Raw genomic sequence first — 18,835 nt, forward strand, 5'->3', positions numbered from 1 at the left:
ACTATTCAGGCTTTGCATCTGCGCCCTTCAGTGACGCTCATGTCAGAATAATTATATTAACTATTAACCGAGCTTGAGTCTATTTTAGCTCTGTGTTTTTTAAGCCTGTACACGTAGTTTGCACAGGTCATGTATCAGATTATTAAAGCCGCGTTGAGTCGGAGCAAAGCCGTGCCATTTCATCTGTGCAAATGTACACAGTGACATCTGATGCTTATTTACAATTCATTCAGTCACACGACACGACAGCATTATATATACATACTCTTTGCACATGTGAAGGTAATGAATTTTCAGGTTTTAAAATGAGATTATTGATGTATTAAAGCAGCCTGAAATCACTTCAAAGTTTGCTTATGTAAAAATGAGTGTGGTCAAGTGATTAATCACGATTAATCGCATCCGAAATAAAATATTCTGTTTATATAATATGTGTGTGTACTGTGTATGTATGTATATATAAATACACACTTGCACGTATATATTTAATAAAAATGTTGTTTTTAAATTAAATATAATTATAATATAAATGATATGAATATACTCTCTTAAAAGTGCTTCACGATGCCATAGAAGAACCTTCTTCAGATTATAAAAAGGTAAAAACACTGCAAAAAATGATTTTCTTAGATATTTATACTAGAAAACAAGACAAAAACACTAAGCATGCTTGAGTCAAGATGAATTTACTTTACAAGTATAAATTATGTCTTATTTTCTAAAAAAAAAAATTATAATTATGTTAGTTTTTGCTTAAAACAAGCAAAAATATCTGCCAATGGGGCAAGAAAAATAATCTTGTTTAGCCTTTGAATTAAGTTTATTTTTCTTACCTCATTGGCAGATATTTTTGTTTGTTTAAATTTTGATCATTTTTAAAACAAAAAAACAAAAAAAACAAGTCATAATATCTTAAGTCATTTTACCTGTCAAGTAAATGCATCTTGATTCAAGAATGTTTATACATTTATACTAGAAAACAAGACACAAATACTAAGAAAACAAACCATTTTTTGCAGTGAAAGAGATGAAACCAAAAATGGTTCTTCTATGGCATCGCTGTGAAGAACCGTTTAAGCTCCTTTATTTTTAAGAGCGTAAATACATACATGTAAATATTTTGAAAATACATACTGTGTGTGTGTGCATTTATATATACATAGCACACACACATATATTATGTAAACAAAAACCTTTATTTTGGATGCGATTAATCGCGATTAATCGTTTGACAGCACTAAAATGAAATATTTGAAGGTTTACTTGCATCACAATTGATTCAGATGAACTAGTCAAACATTGGACGATTCCCTTGAAGTTTGTACCACTAACATACAACCATTTTTATGATATATTGCAGAATGTTTTGTTTAGATGTTGTCGTTTTGTCTCTATGAATAAGTAGTGCTTTTTACTGGGGTTTCCTGATAGAAACCACCAAAGCGAATGTTTCTGTAAAGTCAAATCATGCCAATGGAACGGTTTGCGTCTGATGCTATTTATGGTGAGTCTGCTGATGATTTACAATTTAACCCAAAACAAATGCATGAAGAAATATGAATTATAAACACAGGATTTAGTTCTAGCAGGCACACTTGGGATCTATTGCTACATAAAACAGCCCTTCACCAAACCTGTCAACCCGACCCGAACGGCGGCGCGTTCGAGCGGACTGAGCTCCTAAAGTCAGTTTTTGAGATAGAAAAACACATGTGCTATAATCTTCACTAGTAATATAAGCCACAGTTACAGCTGGAGGCCGTTACAGTAGAAACTTTGACACGTTTTTTTTAAATTCCAATAAATATCGTTAACGTTATTCCTAAATGTAGCAAATTATTGCTGAACGTATAGTGTGCAAAACAATTAAAAAGAAAGTGTTCTCGCTAACCCCTCCATACCATGCAGTTTCCGCATGCAAAATAAATACTTCACCATAGAAACAAATGTGTCGCGCGTTCGAAAGGAAGCATGTGCAATAGTTCGCTAGAAGTTAGTAAAGACAGGTTTTAAGCGAGTGACCATTTCTGGCGCATGTCTGATTGTCTTTTACTAGTCTTGATATAACGACACCGAGCGAAACGTCAAAAGAAATGGCAAAAAAAAAACAACAACAGAAAGTGCAAATACCACTGCCTTTTCATCGCTAGCGACACAAATCGGAAAGAGGTAATCATCATGCTTTCCAAAACGGCGTGAAGTATGAACATTTATAACATGGGTGCACCGCTAAGATTCTTCTACGTCATCTCAAATCTTAAAAGGAATCACGCCATTTTAAGTAAGACCTTTAATGAACTTACGGATTAAAATGCGTTGCTTTCAGTCTAATATACGATGATTACATCCTCTATATCTGCGACTACGGATCTCATTCATGCATTCAAACTGTGAAGGTTGACGTGTGCATGTTCAAAGAGCATGTCTGCGACACTTTCCCCTTGTATATTCATACAAACGTGAACCACAAGAGAAATAAAACAGTCTACAAAAACCTCAGAGGATTTTGTGTCTATGTTACATTCGGTAAACAAAAAGGAAAAGGCGACGTCCGTCGTCGTCGTCGTCACAGAAACGTCTCGCGATCTCGGTCTGTGAAAGGTTCGCTCATGTCCGTGTTCGCGGCATCTGGGATTAGAGCGTGAAAAAGTTCGCTAGTCGCTCGCGTGACGCTATCGTATGATGGCGGAGACGAAGTAGCCGACAGCGTTTCCGTAACTTCGACTTCGGCGCCGTAGTTCTCCATGATCATCGCAACTATAAGTCCTTCGTTCTCCGGCAAACTGTCGCCGTCTTTATCGGCGTCTGGCATGTGGAGTTGGCGATAAAGTAGCGAAGCTTGTTTAAGCTGTCGTCGCATTAGATGCCTCCGATATGCGCGTTGGATCATGATTGCGGAAACGTCTTCTTGTTTGCGCCGAAGCGTCGTCGTGATCGGTTCGTAGGATATCTTGGATGGGTTCGCCATCATGAACTTCTCCTCCATTTGTTGCTTCAACGCGTCCATTTCGTCCGACTCTCCAAGAACGCGTTTGGTAAACGCGAAGAGGATATCCAAACAATGGATTTTATCGCCGCTCACCATCGGCAGGTCCATGGAAATCAGTTTGATTTTGTTGGGCTTGCCGATGCGCAGCGGCTCGGAAAGCGAGTCTGCGAAATCCGAGAGTTTGGAGTATTCGATAAACTGCGTCGCTTCCGGATCGAACTTCTCCCAGACTTCGTAAAACATCTCGAAGTCGTCCTCGCTCAGCGGCTCGGTGCTCTCCTCGGTGGCCACGCTGAAGTTCTCCAATATAATCGCTATGTACATGTTGACCACGATGAGAAACGAAATAATAATGTAGGTTACGAAGAACGTGATGCCCACCGAAGGATTCCCGCAGTTTCCGCGAACGTTCGTTCCGGTGTGAGGAACATTCGGGTCGCACTCCTCCGGAGAGTTGTTTAAGATTGGACTGAGCAGATTGTCCCATCCGGCCGATGTTGTGATCTGGAAGAGGCAGATCATGCTGTTACCGAACGTTTCGAAGTTGAACATGTCGTCAATGCCGCCTTGCTTCTTGACGTAGGCGAAGTTGGCCATGCCGAAGATGGCGTAGATGAACATAACAAGGAACAGCAGCAGCCCGATGTTGAAGAGCGCGGGGAGAGACATCATTAAAGCGAAGAGCAGCGTCCGGATTCCCTTCGCGCCGCGGATGAGCCGAAGGATTCGTCCAATTCGAGCCAAACGGATGACGCGGAAGAGCGTTGGTGAGACGAAGTATTTCTCGATGATGTCTGCCAGAACAATGCCTGGAATGAGAGAGAGACACCGATTAGAGTTTTATCATTTGAGTTCACAAAGACAAAATGAAAACAGCATCTTTATGCAGCTCTTTTCCATGAAACAACACACACCATTTTTTACAGCTTTGGTGGAAGGGATTTCCAAGCAATAATGACTTTAATTTGGGTGTGTTTCTCAAACATGTGACCTCAAAACTGGGAATAGTGGTTATGATGTTTATTTGTGTAGCGCTTTTCACAGTGCAAATCGTTGCAAAGCAGCTTTACAGAAAATTTAAGTTTCTACGTTATATTTTGTAGTAGCTTATTAGTGGTGACTATCTCAAGTTGATGTCCAAATGGCAGAAATGTACGCTAAAAAAATCAAGCAGTTAGTTATCATATATCCAATACATGAAAAAATGGCTGCATTAATGTTTCTGGTCTTGTCACAATGCTACAAATAAGGGTTATTAAAGTATATCATTAAAGAAATATCGTTACTTGAAATAAAATAAACATTAACTGAAATAGCAAACTAATAATAATAATAATAATAATTCAAGCTAATTGCCAACAGTGTTATATTAGTATCACTGAGATAAAATTATAGTTTCAATTAATATTCTGAATTTTTAATTTATTTTGATATTTTCTGTTTTCATTTTTATTTTAGTAAAATTTTTAGGAATTTTGTTGTGTTATTTTTTCTCAGTATTCTTCGCTTTTAAAAAATAAAAAATACATATATGTCGTTTTTATTCTTTTTTTTGTTTGTTTTAGTTATTTTAGTACATCAAATTAAACAATTAAAATGCTGAAATTAAAAAAATATTATATAAAATTATATTATATTTTATTTTATTTTAGTTCATGTTTATTTTATTTCAAGCAAAAGATTTTTTACGGTTTAATTTTTTTAGTTAACTATGATAACCCTGGTTGTCATGGCAACATTTCTTTTTTTCATTTAGTTTAACTTGATACACTAAAAACTGGAAGAAAAAAAACTATATAGACATTAAACATACATACACAACAAAATTAAAAAAACATTTTTTTAAGTATAACAAAAACAGAAAACATGAAAATAAAAACTAGGCTAACTCATAATATTAGTAGTAAAATATCACTTCTACAAATTACACAAATCCTGTAAATGATAGCCAATAGCACTCTTTCACTGTTAAAACTGATGCTGAAAATTAATTTGCACATTCCTTCTGTGAACAGTAAATCTCTCTTTCTTTGATTCGATTGGCTGTTTCAATCATTTTGTCATTGAAATTAAAAAAAAAACATCTTTTGATATCTTTTGTCATCCTAACAATAGACAGAGCAGCATCAAGAATATCAAATATTGGAGCCGAGTTGCTGTTGAGAGCTGAGAAACGTGGCCACTATGAGCCGTTGTTGCACGGAAAAGAACCATGAGAAGATACTTTTTGATTTCCACAATAAAAATGAACAGCATGTGGGATTGGAAAAACATGAACTATTCATTTAAGTCTTGATTCAAAACAACATACTGTCCGTGACCACCAGAATCCAGACACCACATTACGACTAGAACAATGCTGACCATGACCACCTTGGGCTACACTTTATTTTAAGGTGTCCTTGTTACAGTGTAAATATACAGTACATTTAAGTACTGAGTAATATTAATTAACTACATGTACTTACTATATGGTTAGGGTTTGGTTTAGGGTTACTTGCATGTAATTATGCATAATTTATTGTTATTATAATAGCAAGTACATGTAACGTGTAACAAGGACTCCTTAAAATAAAGTGTTACCCCACCTTGATTTATTGAACAGTCAGTCTCACTTAAGAGTTAAATGGCTGGTTTTTACATTTGCGACGGTGCGTCTTTAAGCTTTTAACCCTGTGGAGACACAGACAGCAGCAGGGGGTCGTGGCACGAAACCATGTCAAGCTTTTAGCTCGGACTGAGAGCTCAATCACTGGCCAATCACCTGAGCTGACAGCCCTGATTGCCCAAATTACCTTCACCTTAAACCATCTCCCTTTTACTCCAGGACGGCGCTCTCTCGCCTGTTAACCCCTCTGGCCTTCCTCATTCTCTCATCTGGGTCACGAGGGCCGTCTGTTCTCAAAATCACCTCGTCGTGTCACTTAAGCTGCCTATTTATTAGTAGGTGAAGTGCTGCAAAATTGCATTGAATGTCTTTAGTCCTTGATATGTAATGCCAAGGCCAGACGGTAAAGCTACTGTATCTTACAAAGAGAGATATTACACAATTTCATCTACGATTTAATAGAACTGGTTGCCTCATGCAGAAAATATATGTAAGAATATAATACATTTATTTCACTTATCATATTAATTAAAATTGTTATTTTTAACAAAGTTGAAAAGGATAGTTGACATGGATATATATATATATATATATATATATATATATATATAGTTATTAAATTTAAGTTATTCAAAATTCTTAATTATTAAAATATATATTAGACTAAATTTAAAAAAAAAACATTTAAATGATTATCTTTAAGTTTAAGTTGAAGAAATATGGGTGACATGAAAAATGTAGAAATATAATTATAGTTATTAAAAATTTAAAAAAGTAGTAAAATACGTTTTAATGTTATTTAATATTATTAATTTAATTATTTTAATGTCTATATGTTTTGTTTTTCATGCCAACCACACTTTTTCAGGCTAACAATTAAAATATATATTAGATTGAAAAAGTATAGGAGACATGAAATATTTATAAAAATTAAATGTATAAAAATAAATTTGAATATTAAATAATGACACTCTTTTCAGCTTAGTAATTGAAATATATATTAGACTGAAAAAGTATGGATGGCATGAAAATGTATAAAAAATATAAGAATTATATTTAAAATGAAATTATATATATTTTAAATTATATTTTTGAAAATTTATATTTATATTTAAAAATCACTTAAATTATAATTTTAACTAAGTTGAGCATGTATGTGTGACATTATACAAATTATACAATAATATTTATAGTTATTAAAAATAAAAAGTAGTAAAATACATTTTAATATTACTTATAAGTTTAATAACTTAGTTAACTTGTCATCACTAAACATAGCTTAATATATATATATATATATATATATATAGATATAGATATATAGATATATATATATATATATATATATATATATATATATGTATATTTTTTAATTATTAGAATTTTTTTTTTTTTTTTAATAAAACATTTTCTTTCTCACTGACCAGCCCTTGCTGGTGATGAACCTTAAAGAATTAAAAAAAAATTTTTTTGTGGATTATAGAATTATCCCCTTACCCACAATGGAGAGGATGACAACCACAAAGTCGAAGATGTTCCAGCTGATGGTGAAGAAGTAGCAGCGCAGGGCGATGAGTTTGATGATGCACTCGGTGGTGAAGATGACGATGAAGGCCAGGTTGATGTAGTAGAGGATGTACTCGATGCCGGGAGACTGTTCGTCCGTCTCCACCATCATCGTCACCATGTTGAGGATGATCAGCAGCATTATCAGGATGTCAAAGGCTTGTTTGGACACCAAGTCGAAGAAGAATCCTTGGATCGAGTTCTGAGAAGAAAACAATCCATGCAAGAAGATTCAAAGAGTCAGAATCCACCAGAATCATTGATATGTGTCCCTGGAGCACAAAACCAGTCATAAGCAGCACAGCTATATTTGTAGCAATAGCCAACAATACATTGAATGGGACAAAATTATACATTTTTCTTTTATGCCAAAAATCATTAGGATATTAAGTAAAGATCATGTTCCATGAAGATATTTTGTAAATGTCCTACCGTAAATATATCAAAACTTCATTTTTGATTAGTAATATGCATTGATTTTCTCAATATTTTGATATTTTTGCTCCCTCAGATTCCAGATTTTCAAATAGTATCTCAGCCAAATATTGTCCGATCCTAACAAACCATACATCAGTGGAAAGCTATTTATTCAGCTTTCAGATGATGTATAAATCTCAATTTCCGAAAACTGACTGGTTTTTTGCTCCAGGGTCACATTTTATTGGCTCATTTTTGATCAAAAACCCATCGAATACTCACAAGAGGTCTCGGGATGGGTTTCTGAGGTTTCTTGGATCCCAGTTTCTTCATGGCGTTATAATATTTCTTCTGTTCTTCTGTCATGAAGATGTCCTGTCCTCCTAAGTACAGAGAAACTCTTCTGTTATTATTACCGTCACAGTCGCATTTACACGCTTTAGGCTCATTATTCTGCTGGTTTTAATACTTATCTTTCGCTTCTGTTGGTTGAAATTGTCAATGATGACACCGATGAAGAGATTGAGCGTGAAGAAGGAGCCGAAGATGATGAAGATGACGAAGTACAGATACATGTACAGGCTGTTCTCTTTAATGGGCTGCTCTTCCACCTGTTTCAGTAGATTACAGACGCTCAAATTAGCAAACCATACGTCCATATGGGTTTCAATCTGGTATTATGAGCTCAAAACGGTTTTACTTACAGATCGTGAGTCGACTGCGGCGTACATGATCTCCATCCAGCCCTTGAACGTGGCCTTGAGAAGAAGAAAAATACATATGTTATATGAGTTTGTTCATTCAAAACTCATTTTCATCTGGACTCTTTCTTGCATTTCTAAAGCTCCTTGAACTTTCATCAACTTTTTTTCAGTACTTCTTTGATGAGATTCAATCAATTAGTACTTAAAACTTACTAAAATGAGTAAATATAAAATAAAATATGAAATATACATATTTAAAAACAAACAAACAAACATTCAAACTGGGAGGAAAATATATGAAACTAAAATTAATAAAAATGTATGCAAAAAAACTTAAAACAGTAACTAATAAAAATGACAAAACTCAATCTGTAAAAACTTAAAACTTAACAAAATAACTACAACTGAAATAATAAAAAATAAAAACTATACAGACATGAAAAAAAAACGTAACTAACTAATAAAAATGACAAAAGTCAAACTGTAAAATTTACTAAAACAACAAACTAAAAGCTATATAGTGATATTTACAAAACAGTAACTAATACAACTGACAAAAGTAAGTCTGTAAAAAATTTAATCTTAAAAAACTAAATAATAAAAACTATGCTGACATTTAAAAAACAGTAAGTACTGAAAATGACAAATCTGTAGAAAAATTAAAACTCACTAAAACAACTAAAATAAACATAACTATTACTATAAGCTATAAAACTATAACTATAAAAACTTATTTAAAAAAAAAACGAATAATAACTAATTAAAATGACATTTGTACTGCATTAAATGTTTTTAAATAAACACACAAACAAAAAATGAATTACTGTTTTTTTTTTTTACATTTTTAAAACTTATGTTATTTTTCTGAATTTCAATGCAAAAAATATTGGATTTTTTTCTATTTTCTTTTGTGTCAGAAAAAGGCAGCAGAATTTGTTAAGAATAAGATGTTTTGATAAAAACAGAAGAGAACAGCTAATTGAAGTACTGAGAAGTGGGCAAATCTGGATTTGCTGTGAGTGAGTGAATGAATGAATAGATGAATAGATGACGGTGGGCTGCTTTCACAGAGTGCCAGAAATCACTACGGTTGGTCTTTTCTTGGTCTTAGTTAGCAGTAATTACAGGGCTTTGTGAAGGACTATTTGGAGATGCAAATGAAAGGTTTGTTTTGGGTGAAGTCACAAGAAGGTGATGGAAAGGAGCTAAGTGACTTGTTGCTAGGTTACCGCATCAACTAAGTTAAAACGAAGAATGAAGTGTGTTCGCTCTTGCTGAGAACAAACTTCGGTATAATGGCACAGCGGCGGCTAAAAATAACGCTTGCACTGAGTCGCTGATTGATTCGCTCTCTCGGACAGATGGAGGTGGAAGAAAAGCAGCGGCAGGAAGGAAAAGGAGCGAGAAACTAAAGCTAAAGCTCAGCACCTGAAGCAGCGCGAGACAACCCACTCCAACAGAACAGAAAAATGTGAATTTTAGGAGCAATAACACTTCATTTTCATGAGAAAATGCTCCCAAATAAAATAAATAAATAGAAGTGTACTATATATATATATATATATATATCATATCGTTTCAATTATGTCATATCTATATCATTTTAATTAATAGTAATAATAATAATAATAATAATATACAGATAGATAGATAGATAAATAATTAAATGTAAAGATTTATTTATTTGAAATGCATATCAAATTTCCATAAATCGGTATACATTTGCATAATTTCTTTTTTTTCATTTTAAATTATTATTTTTTAATGGTTTTAGTTTTAGTTAACAATAATAATGATATGATCATAAGTGGATGATAACTGCTTAAATATAATTTCAATAAATAATAAAAATTAATACATAGAAAAATAAGACATATTTCTTCAATAATGAAATATAAAACATAAAATAATAAAATATTAATACCTAAATAAATAAATAAATAAATTTGATTTCTTAAATTTAGACCTAAATATTTTATTTACACTTATTTAATTAGTTTTTTTTGCCATTTTCTACTAACTGCTTAAAAATAAATAAATAAAAATGATTCATAATTAAATACAGAAAATTTTAATATTAATTCCTAAATTTAAAATGTATTTATTGGAACTGCATATAAAGTTTCCAGGACATAAAACGTTTATAAATCTATTTTTAGGAACAATAAACCATTATTTTTCAAATACCTCCAAATTCTAAAAAAAAAAAAATTGGAACATAACTTTAATGCTTTAATGAATGCCTAAATTTAAGATTTATTTAAATAGTCATATTTTCACAATGCGCTCATTCAATTAGGTTAGAATCAATAAGAATCTGTTCACTGTGAAAACAATTACATTTCTTCAGTTAAAAAGTATGAACGTGGTTGAAACGGCTAGCTGGAACAAGCAATATTTAATTAGTTTGTTAGCATCATAATGCACGTAAGGAAACGTATGGTGGTTTATTCTCACCACTTGCAGCAGCGCGAGGTATCCGGCGCCCACGTTGTCGAAGTTGACCTTGACTTTGGTCCAGTAGAACTGCGTGCTGTTCATCTCCAAGCACTCGCTCTTGTTGTTGATGAAGGAGGAGTTGTAGATGAAGCCGGTGCGGTTGACGCAGCGGCCGAACTTCCCGGCGAACAGATTGACTCCCATGATGCTAAAGATCAGCCAGAAGATCAGACACACCAGCAGCACGTTCATGATGGACGGGATCGCGCCGATCAGAGCGTTCACTACCACCTGAAGCAAACAGATCACAATCAAACCCAGCAAACACAGAAACAAACCCATATCAGCTGGCCTTTACACACTCGAGCGAAAACTCCTGATAACGTACAGCGAGTGCCATCTACAGCCATTCATAAAACATGAACATTATTACGAGCTGAACTCTACTGGATCAAACGTATTTCACAGTAAACCTCACAAAAGAACATGCCTAGGTCACGTTTCACCCCAAAATGTTTTTAGGAGCAATAAAACATTATTTTCATGACAAAATACCCCCAGATTCTTGTTAGTGTAATGCAAAAGAAAATTGAAAATAAAATATGTATTGTAAAATAATAATTTAATATTAATTAAGCATTAATGTTTTTCAATGTATTATATATATATTTTTTCTTTAATAATAATAATAATAATAGTAATAATATTTATCAATATACACACATATATTTATATAATATATATATAGAAAAATATCAATTAATTTCCATCCATCAGATTTAACATAAACTAATAATATTAATGTGATTCACATTTGTCAGTCATACATAAATATGCCAGATTTATGTAATAAATAAACAACACAAATAATAAGGCATAGTTTATTATTAACTATTTGCATCTGTCTTATTTTATTTAAATAATAATTTTTCAAATTTAATCAAGTTAATTTATTCATTATTTAATTATTTTTAATTTATGCCATTGAAAAGTATGAACATGATTAAAATATGGATAAAAAGCAATTACAAACATTACGTTTAATATTTTTTTATGCTAAAACTGTGTAATCAAATAAATCTTAAATGTAGGCATTAATATTTTTTCTATATGTTATTTATGCATTATTTTCTATAAATGTGACCCTGCAGCACAAAAGCAGTCATAAGCAGCACAGGTGTATTTGTAGCAATAGCCAACAATACATTGTATGGGTCAAAATTATACATTTTTCTTTCATGCCAAAAATCATTAGGATATTAAGTAAAGATCATGTTCCATGAAGATATTTTGTAAATTTCCTACTGTAAATATATCAAAACTTCATTTTTGATTAGTAATATGCATTGCTAAGAACTTCATTTGAACAACTTTAAAGGCGAATTTCTCAATATTTCAATTTTTTTTGCACCCTCAGATTCCAGATTTTCAAATAGTTGTATCTCAGACAAATATTGTCCAAACCATACACCAAAGGAAAGCTTATTTATTCAGCTTTCAGATGATGTATAAATCTAAATTTTAAAAGAAAAGACCCATATGACTGGTTTTGTGGTCCAGGGTCACATATTATATATTTATGCTGACTTAAAAAAAAAAAAGGAATATAAAAATAAATTTTAAAAATCCTAATGGTCTCAAAATAGGCTTCAACTTCTGTATTTAAAATATTATAATTTTTTTTTTTTTTTGGGTTGAAATAAACCGTCTTTGACATGCTTTGTAAGATTCACCCTGAAATAAAATGGTTATACGTGCTGCTAATGCTTTGTGAATATCTTTTAACCGTGTGAAATAAAGCCGGTGATGATCACACAACGTGTTGAGTGTGTGTGAAAGTGCTGAGCGGTGTGTGTGTGAGGCAGCACTTTCTCTGCGCTGTGGCTCTAAAGCGGCGTGAAGTCTAATCTGATTTGCCAGATTTACGGCCGGCGGACGGGGAATTCCTGGCTTTCACTGAGCGAGCAAATCTGAAGCAGCGGCGTTCACTTCACTGCGGACAGAACTGCAGACGCACAACCATCACAGAAACACCAACACTACATTAACATCAATGCACTTCAGTTTATATATTTCATCCATTTCCATATTCCATATACTTTCATTTCTTAAATAGTTAAGGCAAGACACTACAGGCAAAAATATAGTTTTTCATAAACTGCACATGCTTTTTATAACGTGTTGTTTCAGACTAGTGTAAAGAAAACTTCCAAAATACATTTTTAAGTTTGTTTTATTATTTATTACTTTTATTTTAGTTATAGTTGTTTCAGAGTAGTTAAAAGAAACATCCTAAATATACTTTTTTATATATATAGTTATAGTTGTTTTAAGACTTGTGTAAATAAAACATCTAAAATACATTTTTAAGTTTATTTTATTAATTTAATATTTTTAGTTATAGTTGTTTCGGTGTAGAGAAAGAAAACACGTTTATTTTATTATTTTTATTTTAATTATAGTTGTTTCAGACCAATGTAAAGAAAACATCCAAATTACACTTTTAAGTTTATTTTATTATTTTTAATTTTTATTTTAGTTATAGTTATTTTAGTTTAGTTTATTTAATTTATCTATTTGTGTCTGTAAATTTGGTTTTTAATATTTGTTATAGTATAATTTTATATAGTTATCTAAAATTTAGATAATTTAAATAAACTTTAACTTATTTTTTTTTTAATTTTTTTAACTTATTTATTTTTAAATTATTTTTAAGCTAGTTTCCAAAGTAAACTTTTAGATTTTCATATATATATATATATATATATATATATACACACTGTAAAAACAATGTTTAAAAAACGTAAAATATTTTGTTACCCCGCTGACTTAAAATTTTTTAGTTTAGTCAACTTGAAATTTTAAGATACTCAATGTTAATTTAAGGGACAACTGGAATATTTTAATTGACTAATCTACAAATTTTTAAGTCAGCGGGGTAACAAATTATTTTAAGATGAAACAAAAAAAGTGATGCTGACTTAACTTAAAAAAAAAAGGGGGAAACCCGTTGCCTTAAAATTATTAAGTAATTAATAATAAAAAAGTATAAGTTAAGTGGATTGTCAATTGTCACTTAACTTTTTTTTTTGTTAATTATTATTTACTTAATAATTTTTAGGCAATGGGTTTCCTCACTTTTTTTAAGTTAAGTCAGCATCACTTTTTACAGTGTATATATATATATATATATAAACTTTAACTAAAATTAAAACGAAAACAGAAAATATAAAAATAAAAACAAATTCAAAACTTATTAAATTTATAGTAATATATCAATGCAGCAGATAAGTGCATTTTTAAAAGAAATATGTATATTTAATATGCATATTATATCATATTTATATATTTAATATGTTTAAAAAAAAAAGACAAAAAACCAACAAAATTACTCAAATTCTAATTTTACAATTAAAACGAATACAAAAAAAAAAATGTTTTTATAAAAATATATAATGCTAATACGATGATACTAATATAACGCAGAAACTTGCATACACCAAATTTGACAGATTTATTCCAGTCTTAATTCTGGCTTTATCCAACGTTCAGATTAATGTTCTGAAAATTCATGCGAATTAGCGCAGATTTAATTAAATAATGCCTCATTTGGATATTTAAACATACTATTTCAGAAAACGTAAAAAATATTTGCGATTCCTAATGTGATCAGTTAGATGGGGAAATATACTAATATGTACTAGTCTAATGTTTTATTTTCACCTGAGTGTTTTGCCTTCAATCTTAAATCACTGAAATATCACTGTATAAATGACATTATTGATATGTGACCGTGCTGTCTGGTGTGTGAGGATGAAGAGGAGGAGATGAAGATAACACTGAGTTTGTGAGTGATGAAGAACATGTTTCTGACATTCAATTATCCAGAATACTGATGGTGTTTCCCAGCGGACATCTTTCTCCAGACACCGCAGACACAGACTCTACTGTACACATACATCACGCTAACGCTGTAATACTGACAGCAAATCAAATATTCATACATACATACATGTCACGAAGAGGAAGATAACACTGGAAAATTAACACTGTTCATAAGTCCTGCTTCTCTATGTTTACTTCTCTGTGTTAACGTCATTTTAAGAGACAGATGTTTCAACAATCATTTAATTATAATAAATGTATATTTAGTTATATATATATATTTTTTCTAATATTGATTTTATGAATTTCAATATAATCCATCAGGGAAAAATCTACTCATAATGTCACTGTATTATGTAATTGTAATAAATTTATATTTAGATATATATAGTATTATATTTATTTAATTATTTTTATATTATCCTTTAGTGAAACATGCATTCAAAATGTTACTTTATTATGTAATATTTGAATCATAATATGTATATTTTGTTATATATTTCATTCTTATATACATTTTATTAATTTTAATATTATCCATCAGTGAAAAAATTTACTCAAAATGTATACATTTATATTTAGTTATAGAATTTGATTATTATATTTATTTTATCAATTCTAATATTATCCATCAGTGCAAAATCTAATAAAATGTCACTGCTTTATGTAATATTTTAATAATAATAATAAACTGATAATAAACTATATATTTTATTCTTCTATTTAGTTTATTAATTTTAATATTATCCATTAGTGAAAAAATCTACTCAAATACCACTGTATTATGTAATATTTTAATGATATAAATTTAGTTATATATTTTAATATTATATTTATTTCCTATTTTTAATATGATCCATTATTGAAAAATATTATGCAATATTTTAATCATAATAAACTTATATTTAACTATACATTTCATTCTTATATTTATTATTTTATTAATTTTAATATTATCCATCAGTGAATCTACTCATAATGCCACTGCATTATTTACTATTTTAAAATAATATAATCAAATCAAATCATTTTAGTTATATATATTATTTGAATTTTAATATTATCAATCAATGAAAAATTTACTGCAATTGTCATTGCATAATGTAATAACTTTAATTATAACAAATTTATATTTAGATATAAGTTTTATTCATTATTTTATTAAAAACCAACTCAAAATGTCACTGTATTAATTTTGTAATATTTTATTGGTTATATGAGCAAATAATCCCATTGTCTAATACTGCACAGACTTTCCCGTTTCCCCTGTAAAGCCTCCAGCGATAAATGAGACGTCACCTTTCAGAATCAGACTGCGTGAAGATTAAACGGATCAAACTTGATTAAACAAAAGTGCACTGAGAATATGAGAGAGATGGGAGCAGCTATTAAAACAAGCGCTAAGGCTGTAAAAACATGGCACAGAGGGACGGTGTTTAGCTGTGGGTTAGTGGAATTACTGCCGGATTGATGAGAGAAAGAAATCAACACCAACAAAAACATGATTTCAGTCTGCTGGGACCAATCACATGTCACACTAAAATAATAATAATAATTATACAAAAAAATAATAATAATACATTTTAGTGTTTAATGTAAAATTAAGCTTTTTTAAAGGACCATTATGATTTTTGTTGCATTGTTTTTTGTATATCGTCTTTTATTTCATTTGATATATTTGTAATTCTCATTAAATTCCCATTGTAAGGTAAAAAATGCACTAATATTAGCATAAATTAAAAGCTCTCAATAACAAATACTATCATAATGTATAAACACTTAACCACTTAAATATATATATATTTAACATAATATTTTTAACCATTACTGAATTTGGGTGAAAATGTGATTAATTGCCATAATAATAATAATAATAATAATTAATAATACATGCCCTCAAAGCTTGATATTTTGATTTGGGGCTGAAATATGACCTCAACATCATTTCAGAACACAGATATTTTCTTTATATTCTACTAATGAGATTTTATTAAACTATTCAAGCAATCTAACAGCAGACTGACAGACAGTAACCCTGTTTAAACCAGTCTAAGGTGGTTAGGTGTCTGGTTTGATGGTCTTTGGGGGTTTGGGATGTTTGTCAACAGAGCGAGACCATCTTAAACCTGCCAAACTCTTAAAGATAAAGGTTCTTTACAGGCTTCTACTGGTTACATGAGGAACCTTTAACATCAATGGAACCTTTTCAATGGAGCAAAAGGTTCTTTATAGTGGAAAAAATGTTATTTCGATTATTAAAACATTCTTCACACCAAGAAAATGTTTTTTAAGAAATTATTACTCAAAGGCTCATTGGTGAAAAATGGTTCTCTATTGGCTTCTTTTGGTTCCATGAAGAACCTTTAACATCCATTGAATCTTTCCAGGTTCTTTATAGTGGAAAAAGCTTCTTTAGATCATTAAAATGTTCTTCACACCAATAAATTAATGGTTCTATTAACGGTTCTTTGAGGAACCAAAAATGGTTCTTCACTCTTAAAAATAAAGGTTCCAAAAAGGTTCTTAAGAGACCCAATAATATTATTTTTTATCACTCATCACTCACTGAGAGGTTCATTGGCGAACCAAAAATGGTACTTCTATGGAACCGCTACAGAACCCCCGTCTGAAACTTTTATTTTTAAGAGTAAGTTCTTTAAAAAAAAACATATTTTCTTGGTGTGAAGTACATTTTAATAATCTATAGAACCTGTTTCCACTATAAATAACGTTTTGTGCAATGGAAAGTTTCCATGGATGTTAAAGGTTCTTCATGGAACCATCAATGCCAATACATTGTTAAAAATAAAGGTTCTTTATTGGTATTGATGGTTCCATGAAGAACCTTAGACATACATTGAATCTTTCCAGGTTCTTTATAGTGGAAAAGGGTTCTTTAGATCATTAAAGTGTTTGTCACAACAAGAAAATAATGGTTCTTTTTAAAACTGATAGCTCAGGGTTCTTCAGGGAACCAAAAACAGTTATTCTACGGAAACGCTACAGAACCCCTGTCTGAAACTTTTATTTTTAAGAGTGAGTTCTTAAAATAACCATCTTTGGTTGGAAGAACCTATACCATTCATTGAATCTTCTTCAGGTTCTTTACAAAAAAAAAAAAAAAAAAGAAAAGTTTCTTCAGATCATTGAGATGTTCTTCACACCAAGAAAATAATGGTTTCCACTAATGGTTCTATGGGAACCAAAAATGCTTCTGGCATCACTGCAAAGACACCTTTATTTTTATGCATGTGGAAACTTTCCATTCAACAAAAGTACTTTATAGTGGAAAAAGACTTAAAATGTTCCTCTTTTTAAGAACTTTTCACAGAAAGGTTCTTTGGGGAACCAAAGATGCTTCTTTGGCATCACTGCGAAAACACCTTTATTTTTAAGCATGTGGAACCTTTCCATTCAACAAAAGGAGTTTATAGTGGAAAACAGCTTAAAATGTTCTTCTTCTTTTAAGAACTTTTCACTGAAAGGTTCTTTGGGGAACCAAAAATGGTGAAAACCCTTTATGTTTAAGAGCATACAACCATAGAACCACCTCAGGCTGGTTTAAGAAGAGACTTGAGAAGATGCGTGATGCTTTTTCTCTCCTCAGTCAACTCCCTTTAAAAATACAGAGACTTCCTGTTTCTGTGCAAAAGAAATGAGCGAAATGGGCAGTGAATGACAGATGTGACAGAGATGAGTGTGTCTTACCCTCATGCCTTCAAACCGGGACAGCGCTCTCAGCGGTCTGAGGGCTCTGAGCGTTCTGAGAGATTTGATGGCAGCAAAGTCCGAGTAGCCCAGCGTGTTTGCTACCAGGCTTACGAGAGACACCTATGAGTGACAGAGAGCCGAGGAGAAAGAGAAGATAGAAACGTAGCATTAGGACAGAAATAACATCAGACCCGCTAAGGAGGAAAACTGCGGCGCTAGGAGGAAAAACAGGGCTTAATTATCACGGAAACCCGGTTCTGGAGACCTGTTAAGGAAAAATGTGGTTTTAAGGGCCATTGGTGGTTGTTTCATCACTGCTCTGTGACCTGTGAAGGACTGAAGGGGGGTTTAGAGGGCATAGAGGTCTATTGAGTCTACTCAGACGGTGCCTTTGGTGACGGGCCCCGGTCAGAGCGGCTCTTACCCTCATCCCAGCAAAGCGAGAGACGGCGCGGAGAGGCCGCAGTGCCCGGAGCGTCCGCAGAACCCGCATGGAGCCAATCTGGTCATAATTGA

At 31.7% G+C, this 18,835-nt stretch overlaps 1 protein-coding gene across 4 annotated transcripts in view; it reads right to left on the bottom strand.

Annotated features, from left to right (window-relative positions):
- Window positions 1-660: 660 nt before the first annotated feature.
- Window positions 661-18,835, bottom strand: part of scn5lab (sodium channel, voltage gated, type V-like, alpha b) — a 181,992-nt gene continuing 163,817 nt past the window's right edge. For all 4 annotated transcript variants that reach the window (XM_058765376.1, XM_058765379.1, XM_058765378.1 and 1 more), the window contains 7 exons: window positions 18,317-18,439; window positions 10,742-11,014; window positions 8,285-8,338; window positions 8,054-8,191; window positions 7,863-7,967; window positions 7,095-7,365; window positions 661-3,798 (listed from right to left, as the gene is read on the bottom strand). In XM_058765376.1, coding sequence (XP_058621359.1) covers window positions 2,567-3,798; window positions 7,095-7,365; window positions 7,863-7,967; window positions 8,054-8,191; window positions 8,285-8,338; window positions 10,742-11,014; window positions 18,317-18,439 — 2,196 coding nt within the window. In that variant the 3' untranslated portion in view covers window positions 661-2,566. The remainder of the gene's footprint in view (window positions 3,799-7,094; window positions 7,366-7,862; window positions 7,968-8,053; window positions 8,192-8,284; window positions 8,339-10,741; window positions 11,015-18,316; window positions 18,440-18,835) is intronic.

The sequence above is a fragment of the Onychostoma macrolepis genome, chromosome 24 (assembly GCF_012432095.1).
Source record: "Onychostoma macrolepis isolate SWU-2019 chromosome 24, ASM1243209v1, whole genome shotgun sequence".
NCBI classification, from domain to species: Eukaryota; Metazoa; Chordata; class Actinopteri; order Cypriniformes; family Cyprinidae; genus Onychostoma; species Onychostoma macrolepis.